This window comes from Ipomoea nil, unplaced genomic scaffold (assembly GCF_001879475.1).
Source record: "Ipomoea nil cultivar Tokyo-kokei standard unplaced genomic scaffold, Asagao_1.1 scaffold1043, whole genome shotgun sequence".
Lineage (NCBI taxonomy): Eukaryota > Viridiplantae > Streptophyta > Magnoliopsida > Solanales > Convolvulaceae > Ipomoea > Ipomoea nil.
This window is the reverse complement of record NW_017617471.1, coordinates 11,187,475-11,203,107: the sequence shown is the minus strand read 5'-3', so window position 1 is coordinate 11,203,107 and position 15,633 is coordinate 11,187,475. Positions and strand designations below refer to the sequence as shown.

Here is a 15,633-nt window from a genome sequence, read left to right as displayed (position 1 = left end):
AGAAATTAAAGAGACGAAAATGCACTTCTCTACAATAAGATTTTTTTGGAAAGACAAAAAATATTTAAAATATTATATGAACTTCTGTTGGAATTAATTCATGAGAAAAATAATTAAAAATTTTAAAAAGATGAAAATACACCTAAAATAGGTTTTCACTAAAAATAAAATCTCTTATATAGAATTAGATATTTACCAAAATATGCCATAACTGAGAGATAAAAAGTATTTGTGAAAAAAAAAAATCACATTCTTTCCAACATCCAATAATAAAAAATATATATATTTATTGCAATCACTTTTAATATTTCAAAAAATAAAAATAGAATTTCTATTCAGGGAGGGAAATTCCTGATTAAGGCTAGAATTATTAAAACCATCACCTTCACTGTAACACTATATATATTTTCTTCGAAAATGGTACAGCCCATACACATGGCTATAAAAATAAAAAATAAAATGCTGTTTTGTTGGAAGTTGCAAATACAACAATTAAGTAAGGTGTAACTAGTTTATTAAAATAAGAGGGTAAAGTTTGAGTGTTTGGTGACTATAGAACTTTCTGCGCAGGATCGGATCTCGACAGCTCATTGTACATTTCAGATATTGCTTGTGCAAAGTATGCTTTTGCCTGTGGCCTCTTCACCTACAATACAAAAACAATAACACAATTCGTTATAAATTATGATTTATTCATCGGCCTTGTTTAGCAATCAGCAGTTAGCAATTAACAGATTAATTAGTGGAAACTCACCTTGAATGTGGGTGTAAGAAGACCATTCTCGACTGTGAAAGGCTCGACCACTAAGGTGACAGCTTTTGCGAATTCAAAGCCTCTCAACTGTATCGAAATAAGAAGAGGGCATGAAGGAAATTGAGAATCCCCGGATTTAAACGTAAGGCTCCAAGTTGAATAAACCAATAGAGTTATAGAGGTAGGTTACAAGCAATAGTGTACCTGAGCTTCCCTTCCTATGGCGTCCATGTCTGCTAGAACGGCAGCTTTGGCTCTCGGATCGTTGCATAATTGTTGCAAACTTTCATACTGTTATCCAAACATCATCTCAATTCAAACATAGTCAAAAGGGTTATCTTTCAATTCTAGGGATATAAATAGGCTACCTTAATGCCCTCAGATGAAGCCCATTCCTTCAACACATCGGGATCTATACAAACTATAGATACAAGAGACGAGTTCAAGCTATCACCTGAACGCATTAAACAAGTGAGTAGACGCCATTGTACAAATACTCCAATGCAAAAAATCCAGTTTTATTTTTACCGTATACAAAGCATTGTGCAACAAATTTGCACTTGGCATAAACATTCTCAATTTTCTCCGGAGCTATGTATTCACCCTGAGCCAACTTAAATATGTTCTTTTTCCTGTAAAGAACCGAGCATTCATATCACCAAACAAAAACAGTATTTTATGAATTCCTAAAATCATAATTCTTCAACAATTCAACCATTATCCATTTTGATCAGTAAATATATAGTAAACAAATGCATCCGAGCCATCAAACTCATTATGATGGAACATGATTTCTACCTGTCGATAATCTTCAAGCGGCCTCCAGGTAACCACAACCCAATATCTCCAGTATGTAGCCAACCATCTTTGTCAACTACCTCTCTCCTGTCAATTAAGAATGTTAGACAAGGCCTCCCTCAACAAATTCGTCCAAAACATTCTAACCATACAGCAATGAAAAGGTGTATACGTTTGCACTTCATCTTTGTAATAGCCTTGGAAAACAATGGGGCCCCTGACACAAACCTCTCCACGAGGATGAGGTTGATCCTCAGATGTATAATTCATCTCTGGAACATCAACAAGCTTGATTTCTGGAAGTGCATTAAAGTGTCAACTCAGGTAACATAAATCAAAGAGTTTACTAGCTCACATAGTTATTTCAATATTTTACGTCTTCTTATGTGCAAGTTGTAGACAATTGATGAATCTGTAGAGTTTAGGGTCTACATGCATTTGTGTCAGTTAAATATAATTCTATTTTTTTTAATGCTACTGACTCTATTACATTGTAGTATCTGTTCAAACATACTTTCTGAGCGCTCCACTGAGGCTCGATCTCATGACCCCCACATGGGAGAGGTCACTACATGCCATCTGAGCACAAGGTGCTTGGCCAGTTAAATATAATTCAAATGAAAGAACAAAGTTATTAAAAAAACGTGACCATATTACTCTTTCCTAGTCATAAAAAGCCAGCAACTTACCACATGCTGGACTTGGAGAACCAACGTGGCCAGTTAAGGTGTCACCTTCATCCATAGTGCTAATAACACACGAAGTCTCAGTCATGCCATACCCTTCAGTAACTTGACAGCCAAAACATCTGGCAAGTTGGAAGCACTTATTACAGAACTACTCCTCAATGTTATAAATTCACTTTATACTAAAATCAAATTTATAGTGACAGAAGCACAATGAACTTACACCCTCAAGAACTCCATGACATCAGGAGATAATGGTGAGGCACCTGAAGTCATAAGACGAACCCGACCTCCAAGTCTGTCCTTTATCTTATTGAACACCAATCTATCCCACATAGGTGATGGCTTTCTACCTGAATAGAGCAAATGAACAGTCAGCATAGCAACTACATTGGGACCACAGGTGACAAAGGGAAAGTCAATGCAATAAGATTTATTGCTAAGTGCAATATAATACTCACCATTCATGATAGCTTGCTTTTTGGAGTTGTAAGCAGCATTAAACAGTCTTTCCCTTAGTGCTCCAGAAGTTTTCACAGCATTTGTGATCCTATGGCCAGCAAATCAAAGAGATATCAGAGGGCATTTCAGAAAGATGCATACAAAGTTATTAATTATCATTTCACCACCATTACCCAGCATATATTCTGTTGTAAAGGCGAGGGACACTGCAAAAAATTGTAGGTCTAAGAGCTGCCAAATCGTCCATCAATTTCAGATTGTCCTGCAATCCAAGGGATTTCAGTTTGAAAAGTTTGGCTCAGAGAACTATGCAAAGCACAAAATGATCTCTAGGTATCACTGCTTGAAAATATGCCAGTATAACTCATTTAGGTTGCTGGCAGCCTCATTTAGATTTCCTGCAAGGGTAAGACCAAATATCTCCAGAGACCAGAATGATCGCAACAGTGTACATGAGACTATGGGAGAACTATACGAGGCCAAGAAAGAAATGCACATACTATCAAAGTTTAGACAACTAACCATCCCTTCAATACGAAAGAAGTGACAAACAAATTCAGGCAACCTCCAGTGCATAACTGCCTATGTTACCTTTCCATAGAAAGTGATATTCTTAATAAATGTAAATACTTTCTGAAAGAAAGTAAATCCTTTATTTCTATTTTTGAAGAATGTACTTGCCCGAAACAACAGATAGAACAGTAAAAAAAAAAAAAAAAAAATGCAACAACAAAAAAGCAAGGGTGAGCAAAACTATGTCAAGTTAATTGACCTACCCCCTGATAGAACCCAACAGCAACTCCAAAATATGCTGATGTAATTTGATTAGCTCGTTCATAGATATGTGCCAGAGGTAGATAGGATATGTATCTGTTAAGAGGGGAAAAGTCAATAGATAGGCAAGCCAAAAATGTAAACATGAACATACAGCAAAGGAAGTCCTTAGTTTTTTCTTTCCCCCAAATGGTCTGGCACCTCCATGAGGATTAATAATTTAATATACTTCTGTTAATATCAGTATAATCCTTAAAAAAAATTAAACATGAAAAGTTGATAATTTAAACTCACATGTCTGAGGGATAGAACTTGATTGAAAGGGTCATCCCTGCCACACTTGCTATTAAGTTTGAATGTAATAATACAACACCCTGTATTATTAGATTTATACAATTCATTAGAGAATTAAAAAAAAAAAAAATTCATTCGATTTATAAAATAGAGTTAGCAAGGCAGTTGGAAAGAGAGCCTGATAGAGGACATGAAACTTAATTCATAAGTTCAACCTTCGGTGTCCCTGTTGTACCGCTTGTATAGCATATGGTAGCAATATCTTCAGGCTTGGGAGGGTGAAACGGCTGAATATTGGCCCGACCCTAGAAAAAAAGTGCAACATAACATGACTAGAAGTTCTAACATAATATTCCTAACCACATGCAAATATTCTGAAGTTCACAAAACAAACTAAAAAAGCCTGGTTGCTACTGCAAAAGGCAAGGAGATCAGATCATGAGATCATGGATCTGAATGAATCCTCACAAATGACTATGATCTCTAGTCCTTGGCGGAAAGCTAAGAACCGTTATACAAAGTTGCTCATGTTAAAAAGGATGTTGTGCGTCATTAGTTTGTTTTACTTTTTATTCTCTCTTTTTGTTGTCAAATAGTAATTCAGCAGCATGTTTTAAAATCTACAAAGCCGCCAAGGTTAAAACCATTGCCCCATCCAAGGTTAAATGCTCCTAATTAATTCCCCCAAGGAAACCCAAAAAGCAATAACATTAGCCATCTATGCAAAACCATAATAAAAGCCACTTATCTAACTAATTTCAGTAAAAGACTTGCATATGCTGGCATGCTGCAAATAATCTAAGAGCAACAACAGTCAATAGTAGACACAGTTTTTATTTTCCAATGCTGAACCACTATCCAAAGTATATTGAGAAAGTTTAATTCAAGATACCTGAGTAAGTAGCTTTGAATATGATAATAGCTTAATTCCAGTTCCCGATGGAAGAGAAGGGAAATGTTCATCTATCCCTCCCACTACCTATGATAATGATGACAGAAAAATGAATGACTCATGAAAATTTTGATCAAGCATCGTTAATAATATGGCAGGACAAAGTTCAAAAAGGATGAGAACCACATACCACTATGACACGCACACTAGGAATCTCCGACAAGAAGCTCAACAACTGAAATTTGAGGAAACAAGTATTATTATATAATATATATCAGCATCACAAAACCATATTTCAATGTGAGATTTTCAGCAAATCAAAGTCAGTGGTTTTTTCAGGATACTGAAGCCCATGGTTTCAAATAACACAATTATGTTTCCTATGAGAGTCATCCTTATTCCTTATACTTAAGAGGGACAGTTATGTTTCCTATGAGTCATCCTTATTCCTTATACTTAGAGGGACAATGCTTCCCTGGTACCCCATATGAAATAGCTGATTCTTTTCACAGAACATGTTTAGATATGCAGCTAAACTTGAGAACTATGTGTGTTAGTCTTTTTTATCCAGTATCATGCTTCATCTTAATGCAGAGACTCTTGACAGGCTATAAACTCTGATTCTCTTTCCCAAGAATAAGTTTATTTTTCTACCAAATTTTTTTTAAAGAAGAAATGAAAGAACTTCTGATATGAACTGTACAGACCTTTGCATTGCAACATTTATTTTATTGATTGATTGATAACTACAGGAAATACTATATCATTGTAGCAAGGTATCTAATTACTGGACATGCTTATTTATCATGATAGAGTGTACCTAACAGCATGAGGAATTAAGGACATACATAAAAAATAAATTAAAAAAATAAAAAACAAACAAACTCACAGTATTCAGGGTATTTGGCACACAAAAGATGGCCTCTATATTGGCATGGTTGGCAATATACTTAACAGCATCAGGACCTACAGATACAAAATTCACAACTTTAAGAACCTTTACAAGACAAGGAAAGATTTATGTAAATGCGCACCTACACACCAAGAGTGTCATATAAAGGGACAGAGATAAATGAATATGCTGAGCAGGCATGGTCTACAATGAGCCATTCGGGCATATTTATGAAATAAATCCCCACGCGAGCTCCCTGGTCCATTAGAAATCCAAAGTTCAAAGTCAATAATCTAAATAAAATTTGTTGAAAAGAATAACTAAAAGCAGAATCGCCTTTAAAATCAATGAATGACTACATCGAGAAACATAGAATATATGCTAAGAAACATGCTAGTATATTAGAAATACATAAACCCAGTTTCTCTAATAATGATCTGTAGTGTTAAAGCCCCACATTGATAAAATAAGAGAGAACATATGCCTTTATAAGGCCATGAGTTAGACTACCTAATAAGTTGGATTCAATCTTTTAGTGTGGTTTAGCCCATGTGCGTAATAGCCTAGTTGAGCGACCCTGGCCCAATATTAGATTATATAACATGTAGTAATGAGAAAATTAAACCAACTCCCCCCACCCACCGAAAAACTTTTAGATGATAAACAATAGGGTGACTTACTGGTTCTAGTCCACAAAAACGAAGCCCAGAACCTATTGCTGACCGAGCTGTTCCAGCCTCTCCATATGTCATCCATTTGTATCTTTAAAAAACAAGACAAGCACAATCAAGTACTCCCTATTGGTATCTCATAAAATTCATCCACATTCATAGAAATGTTCAAGCAATGGAAACTCACTCTCCAATGGTTCCATCTACCCGTATACGTGTGCCCAAATATTTGTAATCTTGAAAGGTTTCAACTGCATGCCTGCATGGAAATTATTATAAGGTGAGTACCCATACAAATGAAAGATAACCAGGGCCAGGTCTCGAATAAGAGAAGCTGAATTGTTTCTTCAGAAGCATTAGGAAAGTAGATAGTAAAAAAAATGTGCCGACCCCCAACCAATAAAAGAGAGAATTCGCATGTGAAAAAAAGATTTAACAGAATTTATTACAAAGTATCTAAGGAAATTCTTACACAAAGTTGTCATGCAGTGTACCAATATCAGGATGATCAGGGAATCTAGTTACAAGCTTCAAAGGAGAGATCGCAGATCTGCAGCCATGACTCAGTTCCATCAAACCCATAAATATACAGAAAACAGGGAATAAGATGACATGTATATTATAATAATTTCTGTAGAAAAAACACTCAACCTGTATACATCCCACTTTCCAGTCTGCAATTTTTCAGGAAGAACTACACTGTACCTTTGACCTGACAACCATTTAAACGCAAATAATGTAAAAGGAGCAGTGAAACTAGTGAAAACAATGAATAAAATATAAAAACATTATTAAAAAAAAATACTCGACCATTGAGTGTGGCTGTCATTTTGCCACAACAAAAAGTTCAAAATAATTCAGCTGAACATCAAGAACAAGTAGTTTTTGAGTAAATTCTAGAAGGAAACAAAGGGAGAATATAAGTATGTTCAAATAAGCTCTTGCAATCAGCAAACTCTGCCATAGTTGATAATGTTTCTTAAAAGATAGTACTAATGTCCCTTTGGAAATTATTACAATACTTGCTGTGAAAGATGTAACTGTCAAACCACTAGAAGCCATAATCATGCCCATAGGATTTCCTCTTAACTATTCCAAGTGTACTTAAAAGGTGGCACAATCTTAAATGTGTATAGAAGATGGAAGTCCCGAGATTTGTCAGTCAAACTTCAATGTGAACAATGATTATGGCAGATCATATTCTAGACATATCTGTAAAATTGGGACAACCTAGATGAAAATTTGCACTAGTCTATTGAAGGCCATTCTGGGTGAATGCTACTCATCTCCTTCAATTTCAATGTCTGCTAAATTTTAGAATATTCGGGTTAATGATTTCTGGATGTCAATTACATTGTTACACTATAGCTGACAGTCAAGTTATCATTAGTGGTACACAAACAATGTGTATATGCCAGGTATCATTTAAGTCAACCAACCACAATCATCTGATCAATGAATGAGATAAACTTAATGATGTAACCCTACCAAAGTATTCAGAATGTGTGGTAGGGACAATAAACTTCTTTCAATGGAGGAACAAAGCCATTATGATTTGCAACCCAAGAAAGATACAAGCACAGTACTCCAAAGCTCACTTTTGTGAAATTTTTTTGTACTAATAAATGAGACAAAGATTTTTTGGCACAAAACTGTAGAGCTAGTAAAGTTGATTAATAGCCACAGATATTATGATATGTAGTTAGAACCTCCTGATCAGAAACGAATTTCTAAAAAAAAAAAAAGCAAAAAATAGAAAGTTGTAATTTTGAATAATCCTCTAGTTACGTGAACCGTAAGCATAGCCAATCACTAGGATAAAGCTGAAATTTCCTCAAAAAAAAAAAAAGGATAAAGCTGAAATCAGAAAAGTCTATTCAGATAGCAGCATATACTAAAGCACCCAACAGCGGGAAATTGAAAATCAAAAGGGTCCCAGAAAAAAAAAAAATAGCAAAGCAAATCAACTCCGCAGCCAATAACTCAACAGTTGGAATAAAAGCATCGATCCTTTTCATCAATTCCAACTTTAACCTTCTCCTCCCAAGAACAATATATACATACACATAAAAACAAAGCAAGACACCTCGAATACACACAGGGACAGATGCATATACGTTACCCTGAAAATATTCGCCGGCCGTGAGGTTTGAACGGATCAATGAGAAGGAATCCCCGTCGGCGAGCGGAAGCAGGTGGCCTTGAATGGCTTTCAGGCGTCGCTCGGCTGCCGGTTCCATTGACAATTCGGCTTTCTATTTTGTTGTAGAAAAGATAAATCGAACTTGAAAGAAATTTTCTCCCAGAAAATCTAAACTTGAAATACAGACAAGAAAAGAGGCAATGAATATAGATATATATATTTAAAGAAAATGCGTGATGTATTAGTTTCCAATGTCCAATGTACTTTTGTGGATTAATTTATCATTTATTGGTATTATTATTATTATTTGCACTTTGCAGATCAAGGATATTTAATAAATATAAATAAAATAGTATAAATAAGGCACATTCTATATATGTATGTATTTTTGGGTATCTCCGTCATCGTCGGCACATCTTTCAAAGGGGACGGCGTGCCATGCCTATTGAAAAGTCAATTTTGCCCGTACGTGTACGTGGCCGTGGCCGTGGCCGTGGCTGTGGCGTGGAGCTTATAGGATAAGGGTCGTTGTTTATGAAATGGATTTCGCTCCAGCTAACGTACGCCTATGATACGGTGAATGACCGGATCTTTCACTCCGCTGAATTATCCAATATACCGTATATATATTGATGCACTCTCATCTTTTATTGGGAGAAGTGTCAAATAGGTTCATGTATTATTATCGCTTTCAAAAAAAAAGAAGGTTCATGTACTATTATCAAGTGTCCAATTTTTATCATGAACTAAATTAAAGGCTAATTAACCATATGTACCTACTAAATTTGTTCAATTAACTTTTTTTGCAGATAATTGACAGGTTACCAATTCAATTATTAAAAGTGGTTGCCATTTCAAAGACAGCCGTGGCCACAGCCATGGCTGTCTGGGGACGGCCATGGCCGTCCATGGGCTGGAACAGGGGCGGCGGCCATGGCCGCAGCCCTCGTTCCAGGCCGTTTGAGGTCTAGATATGGACCTCATATTAGACAGCCATGGCTGTCCGGCTGTCCTCGCCGGACAGCTACGGCTATCTTTGAAATGGCAGACACCGGCTGTCCGGCGAGGACAACCGGTGGCTGTATTCTTTTTTTTTATTATTTTAATAATTAAATAGGTAACCTGTTATTAAACTGTAAAAAAAAAGTTAATTGAACAAATTTAATTCGTAGATGGACCTATTTGACACTTAATTTAGTTCGTGGTAAAAATTGAACACTTCGCAGTAGTAGATGGGCCTATTTGACACTTGTGCCTTGTTTATTATATTTGTTATAAATCAAACTATAAAGATCAATGTCAAGCACTTTCTGCTTAGATAACATGTAGTAATCTTTCTCATGTGGAAAGTCATGAGATCGAGTCTCAAGAGTGTCAATGATTTTCTTGAAGGGTGATGTGGATAGACTGTCATTTGGCCATTGTGTATACGACCTCGATCGTTTTGTTCCCTATAAACATTTATTTTTGTATGTTTTAATGGCATTGGCTAGGATGTTTAGGATTGGTCCATGCAAACAAGTCTCGTTCATAGTAACTAATGACGGGACTAAATATGTCACTTCGCTACCAATAATTAAAAGACTAAGTGTGCAGTATAACTAGAGTTGCTAATTTTTCCTATTTATTACTTGCTCTAGTCGACTTTAGAGGACCAAAAAAACAATTTTCCATTTTACTATAATTTTTTTTCTACCATTGGTCTTATGTGATTTCATATATATCAGTTGAAATTGATAATATTTTTTGGATTAATATTTGATGTACCGCCGATGTATAGATACTATACATCGGCGATGAAGGAGAAGATGTCATATATCATTAAAAAAACAAAGTCAATATTAACCGGATCCTTTTTTTGCAAAGTATATAAGACTTGTATTTTACTAGGAAATTCTTTTATTTCTAATTAACAAATTTTATTAGGAAACTCTTTTATGTTTTCCAAAAAAAAAAAAAAAAAAAACTCTTTTATATATACTTTCCTAAATATATTTATTACTTAATTATTATTATTATTATTATATATCTAATCTAATATATAATTTCCTACACATTTTTAATGATTAGATACATTATTAGTGATTAACAATATGCACTGCCAATCATGTATTTTGTTAAATTAGTATAATTATATATCTTAATTAATGCTAAGCAACCTGTGCTCAGTTGACATGTAGTGATTCTTCTAAATGGGAGGTCATGAGATTGAACCTCAGTTGAGGCGGTATTATCTCTTTGTGCTTCAATAAATGTAATAGAGTTAGCAGTTCTCTCTTAATTAACATTAAATTAGTAAAAAGAGAAAACATATGAGAGATGAAAAATATAGTCATTACAATATAATGTTCATCATTCTTAGCCACTAACAAAATTATACATATTATGCTCTTAAAATTTAAGACTCAAAAATTCATAAATCAAGTTACAAACTCAAACTTTCCACATCCTTTATATAATAAAGCTATATGGTTTGGGAAATAATTAATGTTACAATTAATGCCACAACATTCTTTATTATAAAAAAAACATAACATTTAAAAAATAAAATAGCTATATATTATATAATCATATAAAAAATATACTTTTAAAAAATAAAATAGCTATATATTATATAATCATATAAAAAATGTGTTCAATTAGAGTTTAAATTTACACATACAAAATTTGAAATTTGCTTTCCAAATGTAATTATCTTAGTTATTATTTGTATTGTGAAAATTATAATATAGATGAAATACAATTAAGAATAAATCAATATAATTATGTAAATTGTCTCTATAAGTTTATTTGAATATGCACATAATTAGAGATTATATTAACCATACAAAATCAGGACTATATGGTCTAATGGTACCCGGGTTGGACTTCCATTTGGAAGATTATAAGTTCGAGCCTCAATGGAGGCGTTATTGGTTCTTTGTGATTCTATATGAACAGATACTACAATGTAATAGAGCCAGTAGCTTTCAAAAAAAATATTAATCATACAAAATTTTAATTTTAATTGTAATTTTGTATTCTATAAAAATAATAAATACTTGATCAATGGAAGCTAAAAAATATTATTATATTAAATAATTTAAAATATTTTAGTTTTTCTATTTTTTATTTATATTTATAATAACATAATTTTTTTCGTGTATCGCGCGGGTGAATTACTAGTTATATCCAAAAGTATAACTTTTTAGAGTTTACAATTACCCCATAATAATAATAAATAAATCAATCAAAACTCAAAAGCTTACCGAAGACAACTCTTTACTAATGGAATACTGATAAAGATTCTGATAGAGAAAGAAGATTGACAAAGAAAATTTGGGTTTTGATGAATATATATTATTACAAGATGTTGCAATTGTTTCTAATTAATTATAATTAAGGTTATAATTTAAATTAGAAGTTTAGGGGTTTAAATAGATTTAGGAGTTAGATATATGAAATTAGATAGTTTTTGTTAATTGATTAAAATTTAAAAAAATTCTTAATACAAATATACTCCGTAATAATTTAGAAAGTCAGTTCAATTCTTAATTATACTAATTTAATGTTAATTAATAGATTTAATTATACTAATTTAACGGTAGTGCATATTGTTAATCACTAATAATGTATCTAATCATTAAAATGTGTAGGAAAGTAGATATATAATAATTAAGTAATAAATAAGTTTAGGAAAGTAGATATATTTTGTTAACTATAAATAAAAGAGTTTCTTAATAAAATACAAGTATTAGATATTTTGTAAAAAATGATCCGATTAATCTTTGCTCGAAGCTTGAACCCACAACCTCTCATGTGAAAGTTCAACTTGGTACAATTGGACCACAAGGTCCTTAGTCAGTGTAGTTCTTAAATATATAAATGGTATACACTAATACATACTTATAAACTTAACACTATAAAAATTAAATTAAAAATAATTTTAGTCAAATCCTATTAATCAAACTAGACATATAAAATGAGACTGAGAGAGTAATTTTTATAAGTTAATAAGTATTATATTTTTACTACATATTTTTTAAGAAATAAGTAATACTTTTCAGTAAAAATATAATATTTATTTACTCTTTAAAAAATTATATTTTTATTAAATAGCAATTCAATACATATCTGAAAACAACTTTTTGTGTTATTTCAAATGCTTAAAATTTTGTTGAAGATGAAACATTTGCTAATCATGGAAACTGGCCTAATAAAAATGTAAGACTCTGCTTTTTCAAACAAGTGGTTGAATCACTAATTTAATATGATACATGCATGTATGGCGTACTGGTATTGTTTAAACAACAAACAATAAAATAAGAAAAATAAATTTTACAAGCAATAAGGTATACGAGAAATATATAAAATATAAATTAAAGTAGTGTTCACTTAGAATTGGTGCGTTTTTTAGATTTATTTTTGTCCTGTAAATGATTGTGCAACTAACATAGTAACATAGCCTTCATCATTGTCAAATTCATGTGATATAAAAAATTGAAGTTGGAGAATTGAAAAAATTAATATAACATCTAATAAATTCATTAAACATACCTGCTGACAATGTCGTTAGTAAAAATTTCTTAAAGTTATTAGTTTTTTTTTTTTTAAAGCAAGTTATTAGTTAGATTTATACCATATACACAAACTCTATTTGATAAATAATAAAAGAGAACTAAAAATTTAAAATAAGTTCTTATCAAAATTTATTTTCAAACACTATTAAAAATAGCATCTACCAAATAAGTTAGGGGCTTATAATTTATTGTCTTTTATTTTTATCTACATTAATTATAAAAATTCATTATCCATCTTTAATTTAAACTCAAATTCCGTATTTTTTTTTTTTGAAATACTTATGATGCTTTACGAGCCATAGTATATGTTCTATTCATCATATCATTTGTTATTTGCCAAATACAAAAACGAATTGCATCAAAAGTTCAAAACCTGTAAGTTTTCACTACTCTTACTCTAAATATTTAGTAAGGGATGTAAATCGTAAAATATATCTCTAATGTAATTACTAAATAAGAAAATCATTACAAATCATCGAACAAGCCAGTATATATGCCACCATCGAGGAGTGAGGAAAGCTTTTACAATACTTTCTGCTAAGTGGTACCAATTGTTTATTATTTTATTATTTGTTTTGTTCCCACCTATGTTTCATGAGAAGAATTATTTGAGTAAAACACACACACGATTGGAAGTAGACTAATTTGATGTATTGATGGGTTTTTCTTGGCATTCACTGCTATACAAACGGCCTATATATGAATTCATGATTATAGCCCGCATGAGTAGCTCAATTGGTCATAGACGTAAAACTTTGGAAAAATGAACAGGGATAAGTGAGGGGGGTTCCTTGTGCGCAGTGAGCACCGGTCTAGCCTCTGTGGTTCATGTTCAGTTGAGTCACCATGATTTACATGATTTACATCTTCCCAAATGCCTCTGTGGTTCATGTTCAGCATCTTCCCAAATGCTCTGTCGGGCAGGGATGTGGGGGGCGTTGGGGTCTGTGGTTTTGGAAGAATGAATTCATGATTATAGAATCTATAATTAATTTTAAAACTCATCAGTTTTCTCCCAAATCACTTTTCTCTCCTAATAATTATGACGTAATTAATTGACCTTATTAATTGAATGCAGGGTCTTGATTTATTGTTTTGTTAGTGATAGGGAATATACCTCGGTTTCGATTTTCCTATACGTCCATATTTTCGTTTTATAGTCGGGTCGGTATCAAACGGTTCGAGTCTCAGCCCATGGGTCACAGTCAAAACCTTCAATGCTTGGACCTATATAAAGGGCTTCAACCCTTTATCTTAGGAGTTCCTCTCCCTTTCCATGTCTGTCTCTCTAAAAACACTCTCTAGATGCTCTCCCCTTCTAGGATTATTCAAGAACAACAATTAATAAAAGAGTCTTATTTAAACTGCTACTCTAGGAATTAGTTTTTACATATATATAGTATAAACTCCACATGCATCAAGTAATTAACCGTATCAATTAAGATTGTGTCTCATTTTCTTTTATTTATGAAATTGTTAAGTTTATTAGTCCAAGGGCATATTAGTCGTGCATCTATCCTACTGATCCTCCGTGTCGGCTGCTTGCTTCTCTTTGACCCAAGTTTTATGTCCAAAGCGGTTTTACATGCACAAACGTTAAACACACAACACAAATAACAACACTATCACCAAAGCCACATGCATAGGACGAATGGCCCGTTGCACTACTTCTCGTCTTCTCCCAGAACACACCCAACAAGAGATTGCAATTCACTTTGTTGCAATGCACAACCCTAGATAAAGCAATGCACCGCTAGCCTAGAGCTTGAAAAGCAATGAATGTAGCCCAAGAGAAAACTTAAATATTGTGGTTGGCACTTGGGCTTGTAGGTTGGGCAGGTAGCCCAAGAGAAAAAAAAAAAAGTGGCTGAGTTTGAAGCCTGGGTAGATAGCTTACAATCGTTATGTGTTGGACCCGTGACCAACATGCATGCTGGACACGGGTAACAGTGCCGTTAGGCACTGTTATCTTTATCTTTTTTTTTTTTTAATAATTTCAGACCGCTTCGTTATAGGAGTATATGTTCATAATTTTATTACTATATGTTAATAACTGTACATTCATAACTCCATAACTGTACGTTCATAACTCTATAACTGTACATTCATAACTCCATAAATGTACATTCATAACTCCCTAACTGTACATTCATAATTTTCGAAGCTCTATTTCACAATTTTAGAGCTCTATGTTCATAATTTTATCACTATATGTTCATAATTGTAAGTTCATAATGTCAGAGCTCTTTGTTCATAATTCGATCAATAACTGTACATTCATAATTCCATAACTGTAGATTCATAATTTCATAACTGTAGATTCATAACTCCATAACTGTAGATTCATAACTCTATAACTGTACATTCATAACTCCATAACTGTACATTCATAATCTTCGAAGCTCTATATTCACAATTTAAAGCTCCATGGTCATAATTTTATCACTATATGTTCATAATTGTAATTTTAAAGCTCTGTGTTCATAATTTCATAATTACATAACTGTACATTCATAACGGCATAACTGTACATTCATAATCCAAAAAAAAAAAAAAAAAACCACTAACGCCGTTAACAGCAAAACACGCGCGATTTTTTTTTTTTTTTTAAACTAAATGACGCGTTTTTTTTTTTTTTTTTTTTTTTTTTTTTTTTTTTTTTGAAAAATGACGTCGTTTTGGGCCCGTGTCCACAATTCATTGTGGAC

The 15,633-nt window shown here is 32.9% G+C and overlaps 1 protein-coding gene across 1 annotated transcript; it reads right to left on the bottom strand.

Annotated features, from left to right (window-relative positions):
- Nucleotides 1-312: 312 nt before the first annotated feature.
- On the bottom strand, nucleotides 313-8,618 carry LOC109181439 (long chain acyl-CoA synthetase 6, peroxisomal). The gene is made up of 23 exons (XM_019331202.1): nucleotides 8,346-8,618; nucleotides 6,875-6,935; nucleotides 6,696-6,773; nucleotides 6,411-6,482; nucleotides 6,233-6,314; nucleotides 5,703-5,808; nucleotides 5,550-5,626; nucleotides 4,851-4,895; nucleotides 4,661-4,747; nucleotides 3,984-4,073; nucleotides 3,769-3,848; nucleotides 3,477-3,570; nucleotides 2,874-2,962; nucleotides 2,700-2,788; nucleotides 2,462-2,591; nucleotides 2,242-2,360; nucleotides 1,725-1,848; nucleotides 1,553-1,639; nucleotides 1,283-1,386; nucleotides 1,123-1,208; nucleotides 959-1,045; nucleotides 755-841; nucleotides 313-646 (listed from the first exon to the last, which is right to left on the bottom strand). Exons 1-23 carry the CDS (start codon nucleotides 8,461-8,463, stop codon nucleotides 551-553), a joined length of 2,088 nt encoding a protein of 695 aa, XP_019186747.1. The 5' UTR covers nucleotides 8,464-8,618; the 3' UTR covers nucleotides 313-550.
- Nucleotides 8,619-15,633: the final 7,015 nt, after the last annotated feature.

Bases quoted from the DNA above. Each gene is read 5' to 3' on its own strand.
- LOC109181439 (XM_019331202.1), bottom strand. From the start codon at position 8,463: ATGGAACCGGCAGCCGAGCGACGCCTGAAAGCCATTCAAGGCCACCTG. The intron at 6,774-6,874 runs GTTGAGTGTTTT...TCATGGCTGCAG, and splicing joins GGAAAGTGGGATGTATACAG to ATCTGCGATCTCTCCTTTGA. The intron at 1,849-2,241 runs GTAAGTTGCTGG...ATGCACTTCCAG, and splicing joins TTCTCCAAGTCCAGCATGTG to AAATCAAGCTTGTTGATGTT.